The 14,992-nt window shown below is 34.8% G+C and overlaps 1 protein-coding gene and 1 long non-coding RNA gene across 5 annotated transcripts in view; one reads left to right on the plus strand and one right to left on the minus strand.

Moving 5' to 3' along the window:
* Window positions 1-3,842: 3,842 nt before the first annotated feature.
* LOC149554300 (uncharacterized) overlaps window positions 3,843-14,992 on the plus strand; it is a 53,991-nt gene continuing 42,841 nt past the window's right edge. For all 3 annotated transcript variants that reach the window (XR_016353252.1, XR_016353250.1, XR_016353251.1), the window contains exons 1-3: window positions 3,843-4,328; window positions 4,527-4,566; window positions 4,727-4,788. This is a non-coding gene — a long non-coding RNA (uncharacterized LOC149554300). The remainder of the gene's footprint in view (window positions 4,329-4,526; window positions 4,567-4,726; window positions 4,789-14,992) is intronic.
* Window positions 8,171-14,992, minus strand: part of LOC149554301 (uncharacterized) — a 45,845-nt gene continuing 39,023 nt past the window's right edge. Inside the window, exon 4 of one of the 2 annotated variants that reach the window (XM_089789507.1) lies at window positions 8,171-8,350. In XM_089789507.1, coding sequence (XP_089645633.1) covers window positions 8,231-8,350 — 120 coding nt within the window. In that variant the 3' untranslated portion in view covers window positions 8,171-8,230. Of the gene's footprint in view, window positions 8,608-14,992 lie in introns of both variants that reach the window. The other variant, XR_016353249.1, reaches the window with a different exon arrangement.

The following is a 14,992-nucleotide window of genomic DNA, read 5'->3' on the forward strand; positions in this document are numbered from 1 at the left end:
TCCTACTGTATCCATATTGATGGTCTTAAAAAATGGCCATATCCGAACCCAATACCCTGTATCTGTTTGTTATCGGTATCCGTATCCATGCAATTTTTATTTTTTAAATGTTTCTTGGTTGTTTAATAGTAGTTTTTGATGGGTAATGTGTGTCGGTTGTTGCACATGCTTAGGTGGTCTCAAGCCTATGGTTTGAACACTGTTGTTGTTTCACTGATTTCAACTTTGTAATTTTTTCTAAAGTGGGGAAGGAATTGTGAAGTTGGTAGAGAACCTCGGTACGTGCTAGGCATCGACTAAGATGAATTTAGATTTGCTCATTACTATAATACTTTCCAAAGTTGTTTGCACGGTTGCATTCATAGACTCTTGGGACCTCCCACGAATTTGCCAAGATTTGAGGGTCTCATGGTTGCCATGAACTTGTGAAGTGAGGTCACAAACTTTTTAGGACACAAAAAAAATGGACTTCAGTTTTTATTTTGTTTTGGTGTGGTGTGACAAGTTTAAGTCTTTGGTTGTTGAGCTCATGTGAGTCCCAAGTTTTCATACCATGCCATTCTAATTCATTTTTCTAGCTTAGGAAGTAGGTAGCCAACAATTATTTTTCCAACACTAAATATTATATATAAATAGGTGTTGTACACCTTGTAAAATAAATGTTTATTATTATATATTTATATTTACTATAGATTTGCACCTAGGAGCACCTAGACAAATATAGTATTTGTTGAGATTCATTTTAAAATATTTTTGGGACAATTTGATGTTGTAGTGTAATATTACAATTGTTTAAAATTAGAAAAATGAAAATGAATAAATATTAAGTGTAGAGTCGAGGATTGAGGTAGAACATAGTTTTATTATGTAATTTATATTATACCAATTGGTAGTTTTATGTGAGCTTTGAAGACTTTTGAGGGCTTTTACGAATTTATTGTAATATTTCGTTGTTGAATAATACATGGATGATGGATGCTTTTGAAGGCTAAGTTTATCTCTCAAGAGGGTTTTTCCATGTTATATTTTGTGGCATGTTTTGTGTGGGTATATTGAATATTCTCTTAATTTCTCATATGGGTTATGTATCAATTATTTTGTGAGTATGTTGGTATTTTCTTGTGGTTAAAGATAGTGTTGAGACAAATGATGGTTTCAAGAGAAAGAATGAGCATTCATTTAGCATTGGATGAGTTAATGGTCTCTTAGATATCTTGATGAACATTCTCATTTGTCATTCTTGGTCATACTCAATTTATGTACTTGATAGGTATCACCCATTGCTTTTTTCATGTGCATTATGTTTATGATCTTTTATGGATAATCTTGAACTATGAATATATTGCTAGTTATGGAGGATTCAATTTGAAAGATTTTTGACATTGGTTATCGCCTTGTGCATTTGACTTGTTATTATGATTGCATTCATTTGGCAATTGAGTTTTGAAGATGATTCACTCACGCATTCCTTGAATTGGGAATGGTATTGGTTTGACATTGAGGCTTACATCCGTGTTAATTACATTGTATATGTTACTTATTTGGGGTTTATGGAGGAGATCATACTAACATACTTGTCTTTGAAATCTGTATGGAGAAGCACATGCTATAGGTTTTAATTTCCAATGTTTCTATCTTTGGTCTTTGTTATCTTTCTAGATGTTTGGTTTTATATTACATCGAATTTGAAATTGTTTGAAGGTACATGATCACTAGTTTGTGTTCATGTGTTGTCATTTCAGAGACTTGTTGTAAGAGGTATACTTGTAGGTTATTAGTTTACATGTTATGCATCTTATTGTGGATAGTCCTTGATGTTGCATGGTTATGGTTTCACTTTCTATGTGATGCCATTAGTGAATTCATTTTAAATTTGACATTATCCATGGAGTCAGAGCTTCTAGGTGCTTGTGTGGTGGGATTTGCACTTGGAGCCTATAGTTGCATGTTATAGGTTGTATATGTTGATGATCTCAGAACCATTTCAATGTTTGGTATACCTTGGAGGTATGGATAATTGGTAGCATTGATGCTAGTACCGTTTCAACTACAAATATTTCATTTGTTTATTTTTAGGATATCACATGTGATAGGATTTACGGTTTGTTTGTAGCGGATTACGTGGCTTTCTTTGTGGATGACCACATATGTATGTTTTTGATTAAGGAAAATAGGTTTTGAAGAGTGCCTGAAACCCTTTACAGATCTTATAATTTTCAAAGAAGCCCAAACTTAAAAACAACAACCTTAAATGAAATAGGTCACCCAACAAAACAACGTGACCAGGGTGGCCTCACAGATAACACAGTGCTCTACTACCACCTAAACAAGTTTTAAACGAGAACCTGAAATCCCATGGTTACAAAAGAAGACATTTAATCCCAAACCATGTCAAACTACAAAACAACATGCCAAAGAGACCAAGATAACCAAAACAAAAAGGGACGAGTGGCAATGACACGATTGTTTGGTGACAACTTTGTTTTTGTTGTAGGTTTCTTGATGGAGCACATGAAGTAGTTTGATTCATCATGGTATATGTGCTTAGAGGGAGTATTCCCTTGTTCATATTTGTGTCTACTTATTGACCTTTATGCAATGAATACAAGGGGATAATGTTGGAAAAAAATTGTTGTACATCTTGTGTAATGTCTATTATTGTATAATTTTTTATTATAATGTATTTGCACATAGGAGTACCTCGATGGTCAACATGTAAACATTTCCTTTGGACTATTCTTGAGGCTACTGATGTATTGTAACATTATATTATAATTATTATTTTGGATCGATAAACGACTGAAGCCTAGATTAATTATTATTATTTATTATAATTAATTTTTTTATGTGTTAAGCAAATTCAAACCCAAGACCTCCCACATGAGAGGCTCACAAGTTACCATAGTGTCGTAGGCCCTTGCCTACATTATATTATAATTAATGTTATTATTTAATATTGGAGAAAGGAAATTATAAAAGTACCCAATATTAAATGTAGGGTCAATGGCCTAGGTAGCACATGATTTTACATACAACTTATATTATATAGCTTGGTGGTTTTATGGGAGCTTACCTCTATAAAAGTAACCATAAAGATAGTAGTTTCAAGGTATGCTATATTTAACATTTGTTAAGGTTGAAAGCATAAGAGATGGAGGAGCTAAATATTTGTCACATGGATTGTTCATTGATAGTTGGGGTTATATAGGTTTTTATGGATGTACAATTTTTCTAGGATATGTCTTGTGTCCTTTTTTGTGGGTGTATTGTCTATTATTTTGCATTTAAATTATGAACACTTATTTAATTGATTTATCATGCAAATTATATAAAAAATTGTTAGCTTGACTAGAAATTTCCTTATAGGAAATAAGATTTTATTTTTAGTTCATGGAATAAAATTTAAGTGATGAGCTTATAAAAAGTATGATACAACATTCATTTGTTAGATATAATCTTTGAGTGAATTATATGTAAATAATTTGTTTATGATATCTTCTTTACCTTAATTAGAATGTCTTTAAGATAAATTTCCATGCTATATCTCGTGTCATGGTTTTTGTGGCTATATTGACTATTCTCTTAATCTATCACGTGGTTTATGTATCAATTGTTTTGAATATGTTGGTATTTTCTCGTGGTTACAGATAGTGTTTATACGAATGATGGTTTCAAGAGAAAGAATGAGCATCCATTTAGTATTGGATGAGTTAATGGTCTCAGATAGCTTGATGAACATTCTCATTCCTCATTCTTGGTCATACTCAATAATTTACCTACTTTAGAGGTATTACCCATTGCTTCTTTCAGATGCATTATGTTCATTATCTTTTATGGATAATCTTGAGCTATGAATGAATTGCTAGTTAAGGATGATTCAATTTTAGAGATGTTTGTCTTTTAAATCTGTATGGAGAAGCACATGCTATAGGTTTTGATTTCCAATTTTTCTATCTTTGGTCTTTGTTATGTTTCTAGATGTTTGGTTCTATATTACATTGAATTTGAAATTGTTTGAAGCTATATGATTGCTAGTTTGTGCTCATGTGTTGTCACGTGAGAGACTTGTTGTAAGAGGTATACTTGTAGGTTATTAGTTTAAATGTTATGCATCTTATTGTGGATAGTGCTTGATGCTACATGGTTATGGTTACACTTTCTATTTGATGCTATTACTGAATTCATTTTTTATTTGACATTATCTATGGAGTGAGAACTTCTAGGTGTTTATGTGACTGGATTTGCACTTGGAGCCTATGGTTGCATGTTACAGGTTGTATATGTTGATGATATGGGACCGATTTGAATGATTTGTATGTACCTTGGAGGTATGGATAATTGGTAGCACTTCATGCTAGTACCATTTCAACTAAATACATTTCAGTTGTTTACTTTTGGGATATCACATGTGATAGGGCTTATGATTTATTTGTAGAAGATTATGTGGCTTTCTTTGTGGATGACCTCAGATGTATGTTGAGTGGCAATGCCACGATTGTTTGGTGGCAACTTTGTTTTTGTTGCAGGTTTCTTGATGGAGCACATGAAGTAGTTTGATTCATCATGGTATATGTGCTTAGAGGGAGTATTCCCTTGTTCATATTTGTGTCTAGTTATTGACCTTTATGCAATGAATACAAGGGGGGAATGTTGTTAAAATTATTTTGTACATCTTGCATAATGTCTATTATTGTATTATTTTTTATTATAATGTTTTTGCACGTAGGAGCCCTTGGTGAGACCAGTTGTCATTCCTACCATTGACCACCACGAGGACTAGTGGGGCAGGTATAAAGTATGTTTTTGACATTTGTTTAGTTGCCATATCAATATGTGGGATATTATAGTTGAAAATATATATGTTCCATAAAATGTAAATATGTTGCATAGAATATTGTGAATTTTTCTAAATAGACAAGTAATGTTTATTTAATAAACAATTGATATTTTTTTAGATCAATATAATATATTAAGTATAAAGGTGAAAGGGTTAAAACAATTATTAGAAGACCCTTTACATTAAAAGAAGAAAATATATGCAATTTACATTTTGGAAGGAAGAGAGGTAAAGTTCATATGGAAGGATATAAGAGAATGTTCTTTAAAGGAAAATAGGGAGATTGAGATTCAGGGGGAGCCTTACATTTCACTAGAGTCAACCTTGAGGGAGCAGATAGAGGATATGATTCAGTCAACCTTTGGTGATCTTGACCATATTGATTCAGAGGGAGTAAACCATGTTAAACTAGATTCTCAAGTGATCAATAAATTGTAGCAGTCAAGAGGACTATGATTCATGAATATATACCTCGGGACTATGTAATTTTAATGGGCTTACCCCCTGTGCACATCATGAGGAAGTAACGACTTCCAATTGATGTCACTTGTATTTGCAGAAGTTATTGAAAGGTGACAATCTTACAATAACTTAATTTTCTATTATGATGGATATCTTACAATGTTTATGCAGATCATGATAGATTATACTTTGCATGGTGGATGTTTATAGGTTACACATTATGAGAATGTGTGTGCACGTACCTTATAAACATTTTTTAGTACATAGTGAATGTAATGCAAATTGATGTTTTAGAGGCCATTACACTAAGTACTTGGCAAATATCATGCAACCTAATGTCCAGGAGACCATTACTCACAATACTTGGTGAATATCTTGCATCTCAACATTCTGAAGGCCATTACTCAAAGAGTATTTGGTGAATATCATATATTGTTATTCTAGAAACCAATACTTATATGTGATATCAAAATGGTGAATATCACATGTTGATATTCTGGAGACCGTTGCCTTATTGAGTACATGGTGAATATCAAATGTTGATTTTTTAGAGACCATTACTTAGAGTTTTGGTGAATATCATATGTTGATATTCTGAAGGCCAATACTCAAAGATATTCAGATTATATTACATAGAGGTAATATATGGTCATGTGTTTATCCTCCCTATCTAAGAGGGAGTGTTGATGTTTATATATATATATATATATGCACACGTATATTCTCTCACTCTCTTATAAATATAAGGGGGGGTTGCAATTGGAAAACACATACCACATACATGGAAGTGCTTAGTAAATTTGCAGCAATCCTCAGAAGATCGACACAAAAAGGGTACCCATGTTTGCATAGGTGATGTGGAATCACATCATTGGCTGCTTTCTAAAACAAAGGGTACATTTCATTCAACTTTAAACTCACAATTATTAGCACAATATTGCCAAAAAAGTTGGGCATTAAGATACTAAGTATGGATATTAAATTAGTAAGTGTGTGTATCAACTGAACAACTCCTATCTAAACCATTGGAATGCACTCAGAGTACTAGGTCCTTTCCCCTATTCTTGGGTTATATTAGCAGAGTTAATGTGAGTATTTGAAGACATACTTAAAACAAAGGAAACATTTGGACACATTATTGTTGTTATTTGCATGGGCTCTTCAATTGGGCAGCAAGGAGGCGACATTGAAAGCAGTGCACTCGTGCATGAGGTCACAGTGGGTGGGTGAGATGATTCAAGGCTAGGTTTAGTCAAACCAAGGTTTGGGATGACAACTAGTAATTTCTTGTGACATGTTTAAGTTTGGGCAAAAGCAAGGAATTTCAACCATTTATCATTTGAAATTCTTCCAAACTAAAATAAAAAACAAATTGAGAAGGCTAGGTGTAGTTGGGAGGATCTTTTGTTGTACTTGGTGGAAGCAGAGGATGAAATGGAATGCTTTGAGAGTGAACGAAGAAGGAAGATGAAGTTCTTTCAAAGTAAATCGATTGCTAAGCTTAAGGTCAAATGGCATTGAGGAGTTAGTCAAGCGAATTTGGGAGAGGAAGAAGGGGAAAGTCAAGATGTAGAGTGAAATTTTCATATTGAGGGAGTCCAAAGAAGAAATGTTAAAATCAAGGGTATGATGAACACCTTTATTTTCACTTGGACTTTGTTCTCTTTATCAAGATGTTTTAGTTTTCTGGTTGGAAAACAATTTTGGTATGCTGGGCTTGAAAATATGTGATGTAATATGTTTTGTTAGGATAGTCTAAGCGAGTATCGTAATTAATAGTGTTAATGGTATATAGAAGGTTTTGTTTGGTTAAGTTTAATGTTGCAATCAAATGGATCTAATATGTTTTATGTAAAGAGAACATGGTTAACTTTGTTTGGATCAAGGTTAGGATCACGATCAAATGAGCCAATTCAAGTGGCTTATATGTATCTTTTGCTTCAAATATTAATACACTATTAATATCGAATTAAGAAAACTATTTAGTCTTATGAATAACACATTTTAAAACTAAAAATATTCTTTAAATGAGTTTGTAACTTAAATTTTCTAAAAAATAATTTTTTTAATATTTTAATTAGTTCTTATCTATATATTTTTATTAAAAGTGGACTATTAATACAAAATATAAGCTTGATTATCTTGTCAAGATAAAATACTTAATCAACTCATCTATTTTTTCAGACCAAAAAAATCTATCAATATATTCTTTTTCTAGTTTAGATAAAGGATTAAGACCAATGTATATTTTAATTAAATAAATTTTAAGCTTTATTTTGAAAATACATATTAAAAAAATTAAATCCATGAACTAAACTTTAAGTTATGAATATATAAAAATATTGAAGGAAGTAAGATACATTAACTATGTAAAATTTGATGTCCCTTGTAATTTCATTTTTCAAAATTTTATCAAATAAATTATAGTGCCTTTTTAATTAAAGTAAATTCAAATAAAATGTTATTTTATTTTTAGAATTACAAACTTAAATATACTTTCAAAAAATACATTTTGTTAGTTTACATCATTTCAAAAAAAAATGGATGAAATTTCTAAATAAAACAGTTTTAGCCTTTATAATTTATAACAATCTCATTTGAATGAGTTACAGCAAAATTCTATAGATGGAATGTTAGATGAAGGCATGAACACCTTCAAAGTTTGGAAGATATGAACCTACTCTATGTTAGTTGAATGTTTAAAAAAATTGAATATTAAAAAAAAATGCAATATTATAAGAAATAATATTTAATACCCAAATATTTCATTTACCTTTCAATGCAAAAGTAAATTACATACACCCATTAAAGATATGAATAAGCAGTGAATGCACGACACCAAATAAAATACAGTAAATGCAATACACAATGTTGGCAATGTTCTTTATGCAATTGAAGGCAACTAATATTTATATTTGGGTTCAAACAGAATTATTTGCAGACCTGTAAATGTAGTAGGGACAAGTCATCATTTGATTCAACTATTCCCAGCTTGTGGGTTTCATATAAAAGCTTGTAGTTTTCAACCGCCATTATGGCAACAAATGGATTCTGAAGTGGAATACCACAATAGTTATTTCAAATTCTGTACATCCCATGATATAATCATGGGAAAGGATTGAAATATTGACATTGCTAATCAGATGAAGAATAAGTAGTTTATAGGTTCTCAGAATGGGACTTAAATACATTATACACAATGCTAGAGTTATCATTTACAAACAACAAAGAAATTATCATTAAACGAAATGCTCAAACTTACTCCAATAATGTCTATGTAGGACACTGCTCTGAATTGCTTCACTATCCTGAAAAAGGTCAAGTTAATCAGCAAGAAACCAAGAAATTCATCAAAATGATCATATTCTCGAGACATGTCTAGAACAATAAAAGAAAGACAAGTTGAAAAAAGAAGTATCAACCTCAAAAGGGCTAAACTAATCAATCATCCATTTTTTTATAACATGTGTGGTTCTCTAAAAAATGTATGGACTTCAAAAAGACACAACCCTATTTCAAGTTGTATGCAGAAGTTATGGCCTACAATGATTTTCTTAACAGTAAAGGGGAAATTTCATTACATTATCAAAACAACTTGTTTTAAAGGGCAGTTTTGTAAAAACAGAGGATTTATTTTGTCAAGGGTGGGTTTCATTTCAGCCACCTACAGAATGTACTGGTTTTGTTAATGCCAAACTACATAATGTGGCAATTTTGTCATGAGAAATCATATCAGAAAAGTAACAAACAAAATATATCTCTTCATTTTTGAGACACCTGAGCATCCTTTGATCAATGATAACTGAAAAGATGTTTTAGCATTTATTTATATGATGTAACACTCATTTGATGCAATGCATGAGATAGAATGTGCATGACTGACAGATCTGATTGGTGATGTTTCTAGAGTAACTAGTTGGTACTCTTTACCCCTTGTAAATCTTTTTATAGCAGCATTATAAACCAACTGCCATGTCCAGCTGGTCTTCCTCGTCTTGGGTTTTTGGGAATAAAATCATATTGCTATATTGTTTGTTTCCTTTCTTCACATTGTCCATGGTTATGGAAGTAACCTACACATTTGCGGACATTTTGACTACTTTGAATACATTATTTTTTTTAAAACCACTACATCGATATATTCAAGTAATTGAAGCAGGGGTGGAAAATCAAAATGTTTGTCCACAAACATGTTTTTAATTGAAATTAAAACACGAGTTTATGTGCATAGCAAGAATATTTACAAAGTTCTTTGACAAAGTATTGTATGAATTGGTGGATGCATAGAACAATCTTGACAAAAACATTAAATAGAAAGCTTGAGTAGCTCAAAGCTTGTCATATTCAAGGACAAGAGGAGAGTAGAGCATTAATAATGGTGGCACAACACTTAAAAGAAGAGATAAGAGTTGCATGTTAAATGGACTAACTAAGAAGAATTCTTCATTCCTATCTTAGAGGATCCGCAACAAGATTTGTTGTTTAAGGGATATTGGCAAAACAATACATTATGTTGGAGTGGAAAGGAGAAGAGTTTGACACAAAATGAGGAGCAGTCTCTAACAAAAAAAAAGTTCAAAGAATATATAAGAGGTATGCATAGAAAATACTTCATGATTTCTTAATTCCTCCAATTATACATTAAATGAACCCATGAAAATTTTTGAGATGCTTAATCAATTCTATGATTTTAAGTTAGTAATGAGGATGGGTTATGATGCAAGGAAACCCTGGTAATAATGGTCGCAGAGTCTTTAATTCCTTTTCGATTAAGTAAAGTCCTCAATATCCAGGCCATGGATATGATAAATGAAGATTGGAAAATGCTCTAGCACAACTCAAGGAAGAGAAGGTTCCATGTAGGAAGATTTCAAACAAATCTAAATTGCCACCCAAAGAATGTAAAAATATAGTTTACAACATTTTTGTAAAGTCTTGAGAAGAAACGCAGAGAGACTCCAAAGGCTGAACAAAAACTAACAACAGAAGAGGAAGAATGGATCTACCTCACAAAGACAAGGAAGCACGTCAAAATAAAAGGGATATTACTAAATCCATGTCTAGCAAAGGCAAAGAGGAAAGAGGAACTTAAACTCTTACCAACCTCAACATTTCGTAGACCAAACGAGGCAACAAGCAAGCATTAAGGTATTAAGAAGAGGCATGTACAAAGTATTTATGGATGTAATTGGTAAATACTTGCTTGTTATTAACAGAGATCGGAGGGTCAATTTATACAAAAGAATAAAATGATGTTTCCTTAGGAAATGATCGTAAAGAATAGAAACATTCTATCTAGAGAAAGCAAAAAACGAAAGCAAACTAAAGCTAACTAGATATTTACAATAGATAACCATTAACTAATAATAGACGACTTATCTATTATTGTAATAACCTCCCTTAATGGTTAATCTATCTAGAATACCAAGCTATCCTCTGAATTTGACAAACTTATCAGGACCAAGAGGCTTGGTGAGAATATATGCAGTCTAATCTGTGGTAGGAACATACTGCAAATCTCTAGTCCCGTCTTCAACTAGCTATCATATGTAATGACAGTGAACATCCACATGCTTGGTTCGTTCATGGAAGACTAGATTTCGTGCTAACTTGATAACGCCTTCGTTATCAACAAAGTAGTCGGTCCTACTGGTGACATTTGCATTATCCCCAAGCATCCAACGAAGCCAAACAACTTCACATCCTGCTTTAACAGTCCCTCTGTATTCGGCCTCTGTAGAGGAGAGAGAAACTGCCTGTTGCTTCTTACTAGTCCATGTGACTGCACCGGATCCCAAACTGAACACATATCCAGAGGTTAACTTTTTATCATCAATTGCGCTTGCCCAATCTGAATCTGTGAACCCACTGAGCTTAGGATTAGAACTTCGAGAGTACAGAAGTCCATAATTTGAAATGCCCTTCACATAACGAAGCATACGCTTTGCTGTCATCCAATGATCAGCCTTAGGAGCTGTAATAAAGCATGAAATATAGCTGAATGCGAAGCTGATATCAGGCATAGTAGCAAAGAGGTAGATGAGGCTGCCTACTAGTTGCCTATATGTAGTATCATCAACAAAAGGAGAATCAGACTTTGCTGATAACTTGAGACCTTTCTCCATAGGTGTAGATGCAGGTTTGCAATCCTACATATGGAATTTGTCTAACAGGGCCCTGACATATTTGGACTGAGAGATGAATATACCAGAAGACTGTTGCCAAACTTCAACACCTAGGTAATAATGCATGAGCCCAAGGTTAGTCATATCAAAAGACTGGCATAAATTCTGTTTGATTCCCTGAATCAAAAATGTCGAACTGCCAGTGATGATCATATCATCCACATAAATAACCAAAAGGATGATGTCACTATCAGTAGTCTTGATGTATAGATTTGAGTCTGAGTCTGAAGAACTCCTCTTGAAGCCTTGATCATTGAGGTACTTATCAATTTTTATGTACCATGCCCGAGGGGCCTGCTTCAAGCCATAGAGAGCTTTTACCAATCTAAGAACCTGATGGTCTTTATCAACAACCTTCAAACCAGGAGGTTGTGTCATGCAGACCTCTTCATAGAGATCACCATTCAGGAAAGCGCTCTTGACGTCCATTTGATGGACCTTCCAGTCAAACTGTGCTGCCATGGCTAGGACTAATCTGATGGTGCTCATCTTTGCAGTAGGAGCAAAGGTCTCCTCATAATCAATGCCCTAACGCTGAGAAAAGCCCTTCGCCATTAAACCAACTTTGTACTTATCCAAAGTACCATCTGATTTGTATTTGATTTTCTAGACCCATTTGCAGCCAATGGGTTTCGTCATTGGTGGAAGATCAGAAAGGACCCAGGTGTTGTTCTTCAACAGGCTCTGGTGTTCAGATGTCATGGCCTGTTCCCACTTTGAAATTCCTTTAGCCTCAGAATATGTTTGAGGTTCAAACACACTGTGAATGTTGGCCATGAGAGCAAAGTTAATAGAATCTGTAGTTTTGCTCTTTTTCCGAGTAGTTCTCCCATCAATGAGCTCATCATCATAAAGAACAACAAGTGTCTTAGCCCACCACTTAGGCCGGATAGGTGAATGACCAACATTAGTACCAGGAGATGCTTGATCGGCAAGATCCTCATCAGAAGAATTTGGATCAAACTCTGGTGAAGCATCTCCAAAGCGAGGTGATCCTACAGGAGAAGCCAGAGGTGTTTGCACAGGCATCATTGGTATAACTGGAGCTGCAGGAGCTGCAGGAGCCCTCCCATTAGGTGGACCTAATGGAAGCCGAACTCCCAAATCATGAGCCATCATAGGTTGGTCTACTGGATCAAGAATAGGAGAAACAGGCATGAATGGTCCTCACTGCTCATCAAAGACTACATCTCGACTGTAGATGAGACGAGATGTCTCGACATCGATTAGGCAGTAGGCTTTGTGAAGACTGCTATATCTAGCATGCATCAGTTTTTGACTCTTGGCATCCAACTTGGTGCGTGACACATTAGAGATCCAAACAAAAGCAAGGGAGCCAAAAACCTTCAGGTGACTTATTCTGGGCTTGCAACTTGACCAAGCCTCTTTCGGTGTTTTACCTTTGACCGCCATTGTGGGTGACCGGTTCAATAGATAAACTATAGTGTTAATTGCTTCTACCCAAAACTGCTTCGGAACATGTCTGTGTTTGAGCATAGATCGAGCCATCTCGGTGATCGTCCTATTTCGATGTTTAACTACATTGTTCTATTGTGGCGTGTGGGGTATGGTTAACTTGCGTTTGATGCCATGTGTATCCAAGAAACTAGAGAAAACATTAGAACAAAATTCCCCCCATTGTCTGATCCAAGAGTCATAATAGATTTCCCAAACTCTTTTTCAACTAAAGGTTTAAACTTCTGAAATACAAGAAGTGCATTTGATTTCTTTTTAAGGAAATACACCCACATTTTTCTACTGAAATCATCAACAAACAATAGAAAATACTTGGACCCAAGAACAGAAGGAGTGACCATAGGGCTGCAGATATCGGCATGAACAAGCTGAAGTACTCGAGAAGCTCACCAAGTATCACCAGGTGAAAGGTGTGCATTGTTGCTTTCCAGCCTGACATGTGTCGCAAACTCCAAGCTGTTGGGTCTAAATCTTTGGTAATCCAAGAACAAGCTCATCCCAAGCAAATTGTGAGAGATAATGCACATTTAAGTACCCATATTGCCGATGCCAAAGTGTGCTTACAAAAAACTGCCGAGCAACCATAGCTAAGTCCTGAGAATCACCAGAATCAGTAAGTCTGAAAAGACCATGATCCTCAAGACCTACTGCAACAGTAGACTTAGTCGTCCGATAAGTGATTGTGCACTGATGTGAATTGGAGGTGATTGCCAAGTGTGGAGAATGTCGTAGCAACTGACTCACTGAGAGTAGATTTAGTTCCATCCTTGGAACGTAGTACACATCAAGGAATTTGAGATTCTTCCCAACAGAGTGAATCTGAATGTTTCCTTTATCGACAACCATGTACTCTTCTCCGCCACCAAAAATAACAGAATCTGAATAAGGCTGGTAGTCAGTAAACCAGTCTCTGCGGTGAGTGAAATGATGAGAGGCATTTGAATCAATGTACGAGGTAGAAGACTTCACATGATTTGCAAGTCTTTCAGCCATGAAGACGTAAAAGACAAATTCCGCTTGCTCAGTGTGCTTTGCACTGCTCGCTTTGGGCTGCGAACCTGATTGCTTAGACTATGTAGCAAAGCATTTTCAACATTCAACCTTCATGTGTCCAAACTTGTGGTAGTAGTTGCATTGAATGTTCTTTCGAGAACCATCTGATGTTGGAGCAGAAGACTTTTGCTAAGACGGCTACTGAAACTTGCTTTTATCCTTCTGAAAGGATTTCATAGCAAAGGCTTGCTCTGTGGAGGTGGAATTGGAGCTGCTACCGAACTATTGTTTCCACCGATCTTGCTAAAGCAGCAATGTGCAGAGATCAGTGAACTTCAAATCAACACCAGAAGATGTGATGTTGAGAGTCTTGTGAAATGCTCATAGGATTTTGGTAAACTCCAAAGAGTGATAACCACAATATCATCTTCCTCCATCTTGCGACCGATGGCAAGTAACTGATCACAAATTTCCCGAATCCAATTCAGGTGTGCCTGGAGCGAGGTGCGCTCATCCATGACAATAGAAAACAAAGTTTTCCAAAAAGAAGGCTCTGCTTTTGTTAGAAGTCTCATGACAACCTTTGAGATGTGTCCAGATTTCGGTAACTGTCTTGCCAAATGGAATCTAAGGAAGCTGATCATTAGCCACAGATAATTTGAGAAGCATCACTGCCTCTCAATTGTTCAGATCCCATGTATCTTGATCAGGACCCGGAGAAGTTGGACGCTTAGTAACACCCAGAACAAGTTGATCGGTGTTCCAATACTCAAAAATTGCGATGATACGCTGCTTCTAGGTGCCATAATTTCGATCATTGAATTTGGAGTTATGCTCGAGCAAAATGTTTGTGAGAGATGCCATGGCACATTTTTCAATGAAAAACTGTAAAAATCTATGAAGGCACGTTCTTCGAGGCAAAAATACGAAAGAATTAGAAAAATCGGAGTGACCTAGAATAGAGCTTGAAAAACCCAAAAGGAATATGCTGTCAATTTTTGGATCTGCTGGTTCGAAAATCGAGACACCTAGAAAAAAA

This window comes from Cupressus sempervirens, chromosome 6 (genome assembly GCF_028749045.1).
Source record: "Cupressus sempervirens isolate cs-2001-9-10 chromosome 6, ASM2874904v1, whole genome shotgun sequence".
In the NCBI taxonomy this organism is placed as follows: Eukaryota; Viridiplantae; Streptophyta; class Pinopsida; order Cupressales; family Cupressaceae; genus Cupressus; species Cupressus sempervirens.